Source organism: Microtus ochrogaster, chromosome 18, assembly GCF_000317375.1.
Source record: "Microtus ochrogaster isolate Prairie Vole_2 chromosome 18, MicOch1.0, whole genome shotgun sequence".
Lineage (NCBI taxonomy): Eukaryota > Metazoa > Chordata > Mammalia > Rodentia > Cricetidae > Microtus > Microtus ochrogaster.
Genome location: NC_022020.1, coordinates 64,217,699 through 64,229,814, shown reverse-complemented (window position 1 = coordinate 64,229,814; position 12,116 = coordinate 64,217,699). Strand labels below are relative to the sequence as shown.

Below are 12,116 nucleotides of genomic sequence, written 5' to 3'. Positions count from 1 at the left end.
GTAGGATCAAAACCCCGTGCCATTGTCCTTAGCTTCTCATCAGTCCTCATTGTTCGCCATGTTCAGAAGTAATCAAGTGTTTTAAAGTTATACAGTAATCACATATTCTGTTGGTATTGTTTATATATGCTGTCAGATCCTGGGATTAAAAAAATTTCTGCAAGAAGAAATAGAAAATGTATATGAGCCTCTGTATTGAGATTAAATTTCAAACTCTATGCTATTTATACAGAATGAGATAGTCTGTCCTTTTTTTAATACCTTTATAGCAATCACCAATTAATAGTGATTGCTTTGTGACTGAGTACATTTTGCTAATACCTCATCATGCAGCTTGAAATATATATGACAATAATCTAATTCATTATTTAGTCAAATAATATAAAGTCAAAAAACACTGGCCAGGGTACTTTCTTTTATTTGAGTTTTTTCAATGTGGCCTGTGAATTTGGGGAAAAAAATAGGTATCTATAGTCAAAAAGCCCCACAGTTACTTATAAGTCAGTTTCCTATTTATGTTTTATCGGTATAAAATTTCAAAATATAAAATCAACAACCTTAGAAAAATGTTATGCTAACTTTTTCATGAAAAGAGCAAAATGTTATTGTCCTTACTAAACAAATTAGCTTCTGGAATTCCCAGGGCTCTTGCCTCCTTAGACTGCGCGCTCCATGCAAAGCTGTGTGGTGGTTGTTTTAATGTGTCCACAGCAGATGGCCATACATGTTGAGATGAAGCAGGGCTTCTGGAAGAAAGAACTTCTGTCTCAGTTGAGGAAGCATCACTTTTATGGATTTTCCACTTTTGTAGTGCTTGAATTAAACATACTCTAAAGTCAGTTGTCAGTAGGTCTGTTTCTAATGCAAATAGCAGTATACCTTTTTAAAAGTCAGCCACCATCAGGAGCAATGGAAGGCATGAGAATTTTACATGTGGAAGTGAAAATGACAGCTGTTTGACCCCACTCATAGTGTAGACGCCATCACTCCGGGTGCTTTTGGGAGCTGCAGAGGGGACATCTGAAGTCTGTGTGGACTAACATGCCTCAGTCACAGCTGCGTGTGAGGTGGTGCAGTGTCCTTGCTTTGTGAATGAGTATTTTGACAGAATGCGTGGTGAGTGGAAGCTAGAGTGTGAAGGGAGCAGCTGTTTAGCTTGTGACTAAGCACAGTGTAAATATGCATTTGAAGACTTTCATTTCTAGTATTTCATAGACGGTCTGTTGGAATAGTGTTTGTGGTGGCTTCCTTTCATGCTTTACTGTGGTTGTGACATATTACTGCAGTTCACAGGCGCATTTGGATGGAAGGCAGCTGGGGAAATGGTCTGTTTTTTCTTTTGTAAAGGAATGCCTCTTCTTGCTTTAAATACGCTAATGTTCTGAAAATGCTTTGTTTGGAAGCAGAATCTGCCCAAGAATATCACCTACTCGTGGCATGGATTTTGAGCTGGCTCTTTGCCTCATTATCTGATAAGCTGCCTGCCTTGCACAGGAGTTATCTGCATTTCTGGCTGCTACCTCACTTCCTTTCTCTAAGTGTAGGACTGTGTTACTATTTGTTGCCATCATCCATGAGTCTCTGAGGGTATTCAGTGTGCTAATGGCATTGTTTTCTTAAACTTGGTAGGCTCACCCACTGAAGCCTGTACAGGCAGACAGATTGCCCTGTGCTAACTGGATAGCTACGATTGCACCAGCACTCCGTATGCCTTTTATCTGACCTGCGAATAGAGACAGTCTTTACTTTTTGAGATGTTTGCCAGATGTCTCAGGCTGTTGTCATATTTTTATGAGTTCTTTACCTGATGTGAATAAACTAGGAGTTTTATTTCAGTGTCTAGTTTTGCATATCACATTAGACAAACAGTGTGTGCATTGTTGCTCTCTGAAGTCTGTGGCAGTATCCATATTATTTTTTGATTATATGGTGCTTCAGTTACTGAGGTAGATTTAGAGGGAGAGTGGTTGGCTAATACAACTCACCAATTATCATTTCATATTTCATTAACTCAGTATTCTTTCAAAAATTACCAAATTCATTTTTGCTAAGATATTTAGAAAAAATGAGGATCTTAAATTATGTTGATTATAGCTAAAGTGTTGTCTAAAGCAAAGCTGGTGGGGAGACTAGTAATTTTTGATTTCCAGAAGTAATGATTTTTAACCCAGTTAACATCAGCAAGCCAAGGAAGAATATGGCATCTCACAGTAAGGAATAATAAAAGACACTGAGGGTTATAGTTAAGGTAAATGAGACTGCTCAGGCTTTTGTTATCTTTTGTTTGTTTTGCAACAGTTTTATTATGCCATCCTAATTGGCCTGGGCAAGACTGGCCTTGAACTCACAGAGATAAGTCTGCCTCTGCCTCCAATCCAAAGTGTTAGAATTATAGGAGTGCACCATCACAAGGGGCCAGAAGTCTTCCTTTTTTTAATGGTAACATTTTCAGGTCTGTATGTAAGAGATACTTCTGAGCTTTAAAAGATACATAGTTACAATTGAAAATAATTTTTCCCACAGGGTAAGATTACAACACAGGCTCGCCCTAAACTCCTTAGTGCTGAGATTATAGGCATGCAGCACTGCACTAACTACATGACCTTTTGGTTAACTGAGCATATTAATTTTTAGGGTATGTACTGACCTTTGCTTTGGCCTAGGTACTAGGATTTTACCAGTGTTTTATTGCCACTGTTTTGGTGATGTAGGGAATTGAACCCAGGATTTTGTTTAAGTTCTCTACCTTTGAGTTATAACACCAGTCCATTTAAATTTTGAGGCAGGGTCTTCTCCAGCTGTCCCCATGTCCACTCTTCCACTAGCACTTCAGGTCCTTATGCTCTGCTCTCATCATTGCTTTCTGTCACACTGACCACCTCCTGACTTGCCATATGACATTTTAAACTTTTGACTTGCGATATGTGTAAGGAAGGTCCGTAGGCCAGGGCTTGGATAGTGGAGATGCTGCATTCTGTCTTCATGTCTCACTTGAGGTTTGCTGTACCTTAATTGACAACTGAGAACAAGCCAACTATGGTCTACCTGCACAAGAGCTCTTCTGGGCCAGGACACCGAAACAGCTATTGATGATTTGTGTGACAACGTGAGTGGACCTCAAAACCAAAACACTGAGAAAACAAGAACCCTGGTACAAAAGATGAGTCATTGTATGGTTCTACATAACAGTGCTTTAGTGTGTAGTTTAATTAATTAATTTATTTATTTTGGTGTTTGGCACCAACAGTATCATGTGTACTCTATTGTCTTTGCTTCTTTCAGTATGCTTTTGAGATAGGACTGATGGATAAAGTCCAGTGTCTCTACTACCCAGTAGGATTCCACTGTACAGTCGTCTTCTCTCAGGAATCAGTGCCTGACTTTCCCCAACCATTGGCCATTCTGAACCAAACTTCTGTGGATGTTTTCATTTAAGATTTAGGTTTTTGCTTTGGTTTTTTTGTTTGTTTGTTTGTTTGTTTGTTTGTTTTGGGATAAATACCTAAAGGTGAAATTCCTTGGTCACCAGATGGATTCTTAGTTTTGTTTGCTTTTTAGTTATAAAATTTACTTTTTAAAAGTGGAATGGGGCATGCTGCAGCATGCATCCTTGTCCTGAAGTTTAATAGCCACTCAGATACTAAATATGGTTAGCATTTTAAGGTTAAGCATATAAGCTTTAAAGGTGTTTATCTTACTTAGGTTTTCTATTGCTGAGATAAAGCACCATGACCAAAAGCAGGTTGGGGAGGAAAAGATTTGGCTCACACTTCCACATTGCTGTTCATCCTTGAAGGAAGTCAGGACAGAAACTCAAACAGGGCAGGGACGGAGGCAGAAGCAATGGAGGGAACTGCTTACTGGTTTGCTTCTCATGGCTTTGCTCAACGTGCTTTCTTATAGAACGTGGTTTCTTATAGGTCCTGGACCCGCCATGGGCTGTGCCCTACCCCGTTGATCACTTATTAAGAAAATGCATTCAGTTGGGTCTCATGGAGGCATTTCCTCAACTGAGGCTCCTTCCTCTGATGACTAGTTTGTGTCAAGTTGATACAAAACCTGTCAATGCAGTGTGTGAAAAATACAACTGGTCTTGATTTGAGTCATTGTAAGTTTACAGAACTGTGTTTGCTGTGTGATTAAGAGTTCTGGGATAGAGGGGTTTGTTAATGGAACACGTGCAGGAGTAAGCAAGGACCACTGTGCAGGTGCAGGGTGAGCTACTAGATTGGCACCGAGCAGGCCAGTGAAATAGCAGCAGACATTAAGAAAAGGCAGAAAACTGATTTGAGATCAGCTATAAAGAACTTATTATACAAATCTGTATTGTCTTCTAAGTTATTGTCAAATAATGGAAGTTTTGGGGTTTAGAGATAGACCTAATGTTTAGATTTTTAGTTCTTTGGGATTCAGATTGAAGGAGATAAATTACAAGTGGAGTCTATTTTGTGTTATATTCTTCACATATAGGTGAAATGAGGAATATCTCTGAAACTGAGAGACTGGGCATACGTGTAAGGAGCTTCTAAGGGAGAACACACCGCTGTGCTTTGCCTAGAGGAAAGCTCAGTTCCGGGGAGAAGCCATGCGAATGCTTTTCTCTGACAGGGCCACTCAGTCGCTCTGCCTTGGCAGCACAGTGTCAGGTCATATGGTGACTGTGCAGAGCAGGCAGTTCCTCCAGTGCCCCAGGGCTCCTTGCCAGAGCATGGAAGGAAGCTATTCAGGTTCTGTAGTGACAGAGTCACTAAATAAAAAGCAAGCAGTCTTGTGAGTGTAAGGTTAAACTGTCCAGGAATTTAGGTCCTATTAAAACAATGTGAACCAATTTTCAAAGTGTAAAATCATGACCTTTTAACTAGACACATTTAAGGCAGATGCTCTGTGGTTTGCTATTTAGCCCTCTATAGTTCCTTTTTAGAGGACAGTCTTTCTATATGCCCACACTTAACTCAGGCTGCTGTGGTCAAGTGGTTCTCTTGAGACAACAGACATACACCACTATGACCAGCTTAGCCTTCTAACATTTTGGTCATAGCATAAAATTACTGTCTCAAAAATTTTGATACTAGGGGGCTGGAGAAATGGCTCAGTGGTTTAAGAGCATTGCCTGCTCTTCCAAAGGTCCTGAGTTCAATTCCCAGCAACCACATGGTGGCTCACAACCATCTGTAATGAGGTCTGGTGCCCTCTTCTAACTTACAGATATACACACAGACAGAATATTGTATACATAATAAATAAATATTTATAAAAAAATTTTGATACTATTTGCCATAAACTTTCCCCTTAAACATGTAATCACTGATTCCATAGAAATGAAAAGCAGTCACTATAGCATGTCTAAATATTAAATACCATATGATAAAATAGCCAACCTTTTGGGGATTTAAGGGTTTTATAAAAGAATAAAAAATGGCCGTTCTATGTTTTAAAATTATTTTAAACAATTTATTATTTTACATCATCTAACTACAGGTTTTTCTTTTCCTCCTTTTTAAATGTGTGTATTATTTAAACTTAATTGGCTGGCCAGGAGAGAAAGCGAATTAAAAGACAGCATAGGGATTCTGTGGAGAGTGGCCCGAAAGGTCCGTGGCAACCCTTCTTATTTCATACTTAGCTGTGAGATCAACAGTGGCTAGAAGCTTAGCATGACCATGTTTGCAATGATTAAAAGACTAATTCTTTTGTAAGTGTTTAGAATTACAGTTACTGACTGGGAAGCTATGGTAAGATTTGTTTTATATATAGTTCTAAAGAACATTGCTGTCTTATGAATAATTGTAGTTGTAGCCTTTCTTAGTTTTCCTCATTGAAGAACACGGGAAAGATGTGCTGTGTGCTAAACAAAGCAACTCCAGAAACTTTGCCAATCATACTCAGCTTCATTAGGGGGTATTTAGGAAATCAGGCTTAATGAGGAGTTGATGGGAGCAAACTTGAGTAATGAGTCTTGTTATGTTAGTTTTGGTAAAGCTCCAACTATGCTGGCAGTTAGAACACAGTGAATATAAAAGTTGCAAACAAACTTATTGGTGCCATAGAGCTGTAGCTGTGAACACAGACCATCGGGTACTCGTTATTCTAAAAGGCAGAGGGAAGGCTGAGACAGGAGGAGGGAACGCTTACTTGAGTTTTTAGATAATCTGCTGAACATCCTATTGTATGCAATATTTTGTAGATACTTAAGTGTAATACATATTCATCTTTATTAACAGACATTCCATATTAGATAGACATTAAGGATTTACTCAAATATGTACATGGAAAAATTACTTTTAGTAGTGAGATTTTCAGTTTTCAGTTCTGACTTGTATAGGCAAAGATACTAGTGGCAGATGATTTCATTTATTATTTGCTTTACTTTGTGTCTTTTGTGCCAGTCTGTGTAATTTGTGGTGTTAAGTGTAGTGATACGGTGAGCAGGCCTGCTTTTTGTCCAGCCCGGCTCCCACACGGCTAGCTTAGCCCCAGAAATAACAACACACAAACTGTATTCACTTAAACACTGCCTAGCCCATTATATCTAGCCTCTTCTTGGCTAACTCTCATATCTTGCTTTAACCCATATCTAGTAATCTGTGTATCACCACGGGGTCGTGCCTTATTGGGAAGATTCTAACCCACGTCCATCTTGGGCCGGAGCTTCATGGCGGTTGCCTGACTCTGCTTTCTTTCTCCCAGCATTCTGTTCTGTCTTCCCCGCCTACCTATGTTCTGACCTGTCAGGCCAAGCAGTTTTCTTTATTAATTAACCAATGAAACAACAGATAGATAGAAGACCCTCCTACATCAGTTAAGGATCTATACATTTCCAAAATAACTCAGCTTCAGTCACCAGATTATTTTATTCAGTAATGTTCCTGATCATTGCTACCTTTTCTGAGAACTGAAATGCTAGCGAAGTGTGTGAAGTACTATTTACATAAGATCCTAACTTATCATGAGGAGGCCTGGCTCTGTTATTTTTACTATTATTAGGGGGTAGTTATTTAATTGTGTTTGGTAGTTTAACAAGATTAATTAGGTGTAATTGCATATCTGAAATATAACTTGAAAATATGAAGAGAGAAATTCTGCTTTTAATTTTTTTAAAATTTGTATTTGTTTTTTGCCCTAGAGGTATTTAAAGTACTATGTATCAAACTTCCTCCAGTGCACTTTTGTTTCTCTGAGTTGATTGTACTTCTTCTTTTCTTTTAGGGAAAGTGCAAGTTCAGAGTTCAGACATACAAGTTGGAGACCTCATCATAGTGGAAAAGGTTGATGCATTTTAATATACTTTACTTATATATTATACTTTATTTATATATTATATATATATAATCTGTATATATATCAGTCATTAACATTAGCTTAATTACATGTCATTTGTATTTTGAAGGAACTGTTGAGATATTTTAATTCTTAATGTGTTTGTAAGAATTGATGTATTTTAATATAATTAATTATTTACATTTTGTTTTGCTAAAGTGTATTTTAATGTCTTTAGATAAAGCCATGTTTTTAAATGTAAGACCTGTGTTAATTGCTTAATCCCATTTGTCTTAAGAATTGTGTTCATATGTTAGTAATTTTCTATCAGTTTTCAGAATGTACTTGTCCAGATGGCTATATTAGACAAAATTATTGGCTCTAATTCCTTCGGTTTAAAATTGTAAAGAGAGAAAGCGAATGAAGGCTAAAAAGCACTAGAAAAATAGTTTAGGCCACGATGAGAAGCCATGCTCTACTAAAAGCATATCAGGCATGGAGAGTGAATGGATGGGCAGTATACAGGTCAGGGCTTTCTCCTGGGTGCTGACCCTGCCTGTCTGTGACATGGAAAGGCCTGTGCGCTGCTGTCTCTCTCTGTAAAAGATTCTTCCTGTTGTGCTGTCTCTGCCTTGTTCTTGATGTGTTGGGAGTGCTCTGCACACTACCTGGTGTGTGATGTCAGTGTGTGGGTGTGTCTTCTCTGGATATATCCTTACTTTGCCATCTATATTCTTGGGAAATTCTTTACTGACTTTTAAAGTCTCTCTGGCATATTCCCATTTGACTTCCTCCAGAGCTGTCTGCAGTCTTTGGTGTTGGCCTGCATCTCCACTGCCTGGGGCTGAGGGTGTCTTCTTCCCATAGAAATGATCTTCTTGTTGCTCTATTCTGTATATAGGCGATGTGGTTTGATTTTACAAAGTGGAACAATGCTTAGTATGCATAGGGTACTAACACAAACATCTGTAGTGTTTCATTTTATAAATGCTGGAAATTACTAGCCTTGTATCCATTCAATTTTTGGAAAATTTCTGCTTTATGTATTTTTCTTATGTGGTTGAACTATTTCAGTGATCATTCTTGTATCTTTGCACACTTCTGTAAGGTAGATTCTGACAAAGGTGCAGGACTCAGCATATCTTAAGCATATAGATTTTGTTAAGTGTTTGCTTCTTGGCATAGGCTAGATATCTGCTGTGTTGATTAATACACAGTTTCACCTTTGCCTTGTCTTTTTTTTTTTTTTTTTGGTGCTGGGTAGTGAACCAAGGGCCTCCATTATGCCAAGAATGTATTCTGCCACTGAGCCCTTTATTGCAATTTAAGTATTATATCTTACATTTAGAAGGGGAGGATGCTGTTACAAGTAAGGTAAATGGCTGAAAAGGTTAGTGACTGTTCAGAATGTAGGACTCATAGGGAATTTTAAGGTATCATGAGTAGAGTTGATATTTTTGAAGTCAGATTAGATTAAGTACAATGTTTTTATGCCACATTTAGTATATGGAAGAGCTTCATGCCTGTGTTGAGCATTGTACTTGGGCCTGGGGGCGTGGCACTTGTGTTCAGGCTTTGCCTAGGTTGACTCCTTGTACCACATGTAAACAGCAACAGAAAGGACAATAAAAGCAGTTTTAAGGCTTGGTCCATTGGAGAATTTAAGTAAAGAGTGAAGTGAATTCACTTTACTGTTTAGTCCTAATTACTTGATCTTAGTATTTTTCTTAAAATAATGTCATGACAGTACATTCATAATACTGAAGGTTTGAGTGCTGCCACTGATCATGAAGTCTGCTTCTTTATGTGTAAGCTTTTAGGTTTAAGTAATTAGCTTGGTGCTGGGGACCTTGTGCTTGCTGGGCAGTACTCTGCCACTAAGCTCCCTTAGACTCCCCCTGTGTCTGATGGTCTGTGCTGCTTTGATGATGGTACTGAACAGCTCTGTCATCCTCCAGTGCATTGACTTACATGCCCGGCAGTGTGTGTCTTGGGTGGAAAACTACAAGTTCTAACATTTCTAAGTTGTCCCCAATATTAAAGGGCTAACTTTTTAAAGAAACTGTTTACAGGAGTTCGCTGCTTTTTTCCCCTCCCCTTTCCCCAGGAAGCAACGTTTTGTTTTCAAAGTAAGCATTATATGATAGCAATTGTATTTGCGTATTCTCGTTTATTTGTTTGTTTGTCCGTGTTATCTCCTGGTGATGTGCTCTTTGGTGTTGACTTGGAGCAGCCACTGTCCATTTTCCAGGGCGTTTGGAATGAGGAGGATGCAGTTGTTATGTGACATACCATTGTGGAGTGTTATTTATGGTTAAGATGCTGTGGAGATAATATTTAAGCTTTTCTAGACAAGAAAAGTCTGAATGCCATGTATATGGCTTGCTATTGTTTAACAAAACATCTGAATGTGAATTAAAATGTTAGCTTTTATGTAAAATTATGAATAATAGCTATTTTAGTAGAATTTTACTTAATATTTTGTCTTTTTATTAAACTATTTCTTCTCTGTAATAGTATTATGTTCATGTACATCTTCAAATAAAAATTAGTATATTACTTTTTTGCAGAACCAAAGAATTCCATCAGATATGGTATTTCTTAGGACTTCAGAGAAAGCAGGTAACTTTTAATGTTTTCTTTTACATTGCTGTAGTTTTTTTCTCCCTCCCCCCAACCCCCCCCTCTCTCTCGACAGGATATTACCATTTAGCTACGTCTGATCTAGACACCAGGCTGGCCTTGAACTCACAGAAGTCTGCTTGCCTCTGCCTTTCAAATGCTAAGATTAAAGACATGCACCACCATGTTTTGCTAGATTTCTTTGTTTTAAAAAGTAAAAGCAAGACTTCTGCCTAGAAAACTTATTTTTAATTATTTCAAATTCATTTCCAAATGACATTTAATTGTTGCTATTTTAAATAAACACTTTAGTGTTTAATAATTGCTTGAAAAGTTATCTGAGTAGATTTTCTTTCATAATAGTTTTGAGAACCTAATTACTTCAATAACAGTGTAACTCAAAATTTGATTGCTATTTTATATTTTCAGTTTTACTTAATTTCACATAGTGTTATTTTCCATTTGTTTTGTACACAGTAGTAATTGTGTGTTTGCTACAGAAGAGACCAGTATCTAGTTGTGGATTCCTGCACTGTAGTTATGGGTATTTGCCATGGCCAGTTCATGGTCTGTGTGTGCTAGCACACAGATGCCCCAGTGTAATATCCTATTCTCTAGGCACTGTGTCTCATTGTGGAAAGCACTCTGTGTACAGGCATAGACATTTGGGCCTCTGTGAGTTGCCATGCGCTTTGTGGGAAAAGCAGTATTTAGGACCTGAGCTTTCAACTGGAAACCTCATGTGACTAAGTAGAAAAGCCAGGGAATCTCTTGTCAGGGTCTGTTTGGCCATTTGCTAATGACTGGCTTAGTTGTGTGGGACACACTTTGGTTATCTCTAGGATGAGACAGCACATCACAGAATGCCCATAGCCTCTTTCTGCCCTATTCTTACAGTTCATAAAGCTAGCTGTCATTATTTTCTTTTCTAGGTTCAGCATGAATGCTATTTGTAAGTGTAGATATGCTTCAAAGGCCTGGGTGGGGTTCAGAGTTCATTTCTTGTTTCCTCTGTGAGAAGCAGTGTGCTTTAAAAATCAGACTTAATTGTGTGGGCCTCTGAATGTGAGTGGCCAGAGAGAGTGTCAGGTTCCTTTGAAGCTGATTTTAAAGGCAGTTGTGAGCCATCCCATGTTGGGTGCCAGGACTGGAAGTTAGGTGCTCTCCAAGAGCAAATTAGGTCTTAACTCTTGAGCCGTCTGACAAACGCAAAGCAGCAGACTGTTCCAAGAAACATTTTGAGTCCTGATAAAGAGAAACTCTGCAGCGCTGTCGAGTGCTGTACTTGCTTACCTTGCTGCGTGAGCTGCTCTCAGGAGAAAAGCTATCCATGGTAGGCAAAGGACCTGTGAGCTGCTGCCTGTTTTGTGTTACTTAGTGTGAGTTCTATCTTCCCAGCTGCTGTAGAGACTGGCCAGGTGCTTCTAGATTGTCACACACCAAAATTACAAGTTTGTCCTTATTGTGACTAGAGAACCTTAGCTGCCTGTCATCTAGCCCAGTTACTTACCACTGTAGGTTGTAGCACTGATTTTTATCAAGAGAAGTTTTCTTCTTAGAATGTTTCCGTTTCTGTTTTGAGAACATTATTCGGATAACATACTCACTTCCCAAGCATTGCTATCTAGCGAGTGTGGTGTGGCTTCCTCCTGGTGCATCAGCCCATCAGTTGCCCCCCCCCCCCCCCCCCCCCCCCGTGACGTGGCACCTACAGACTGCCCAGTGCTGTAGGGTCCGTGAGACCTCCGTCTCCTCCAGAAGCTGTGTGCCTTAGCTGTGGACATGTGCAAGACTGTCGGTCTCTTAATTATGGCATATAGCCCCTTTGTCTTGCTAGATTTGACTTCTAGTGTTTTCATGAGGATTTTTGGTCATAAAGGCTACATTTGGGATTCTGAAGAGCCTTTGTGAAACCTTTATTTTGATATCAGAGTAGACTGGCCTTAGTGTCCCTCAGGGTTGTTCTGTTCCTTCCTACTTTTTGAAAGAATCTGTAAAGAATTTTTATTTTTTAATGTTTGATGCAATTCATCCATGAAATGGTATGGATCTGGCCTTTGAGGATCTTTGTTTTATTTTTTAATTTCTAATTCTCGCTAAAGGCCTACTTACATTGTCCTTTTCTTCTTGAATTATTTTTTTGTAGTTTGTGTCCTTTTTTAAAATAATTAGTCTACTTTAGGTTTTCTAATTCATGGACATGCTTCAATTATTCCTTCATGATCTTTAAGAAACAG

At 38.7% G+C, this 12,116-nt stretch overlaps 1 protein-coding gene across 2 annotated transcripts in view; it reads left to right on the top strand.

Moving 5' to 3' along the window:
- Atp9b (ATPase phospholipid transporting 9B (putative)) overlaps positions 1–12,116 on the top strand; it is a 204,261-nt gene that overhangs the window by 47,917 nt on the left and 144,228 nt on the right. For both annotated transcript variants that reach the window (XM_005356314.3, XM_005356312.3), the window contains exons 6-7: positions 7,207–7,265; positions 9,828–9,879. In XM_005356314.3, coding sequence (XP_005356371.1) covers positions 7,207–7,265; positions 9,828–9,879 — 111 coding nt within the window. The remainder of the gene's footprint in view (positions 1–7,206; positions 7,266–9,827; positions 9,880–12,116) is intronic.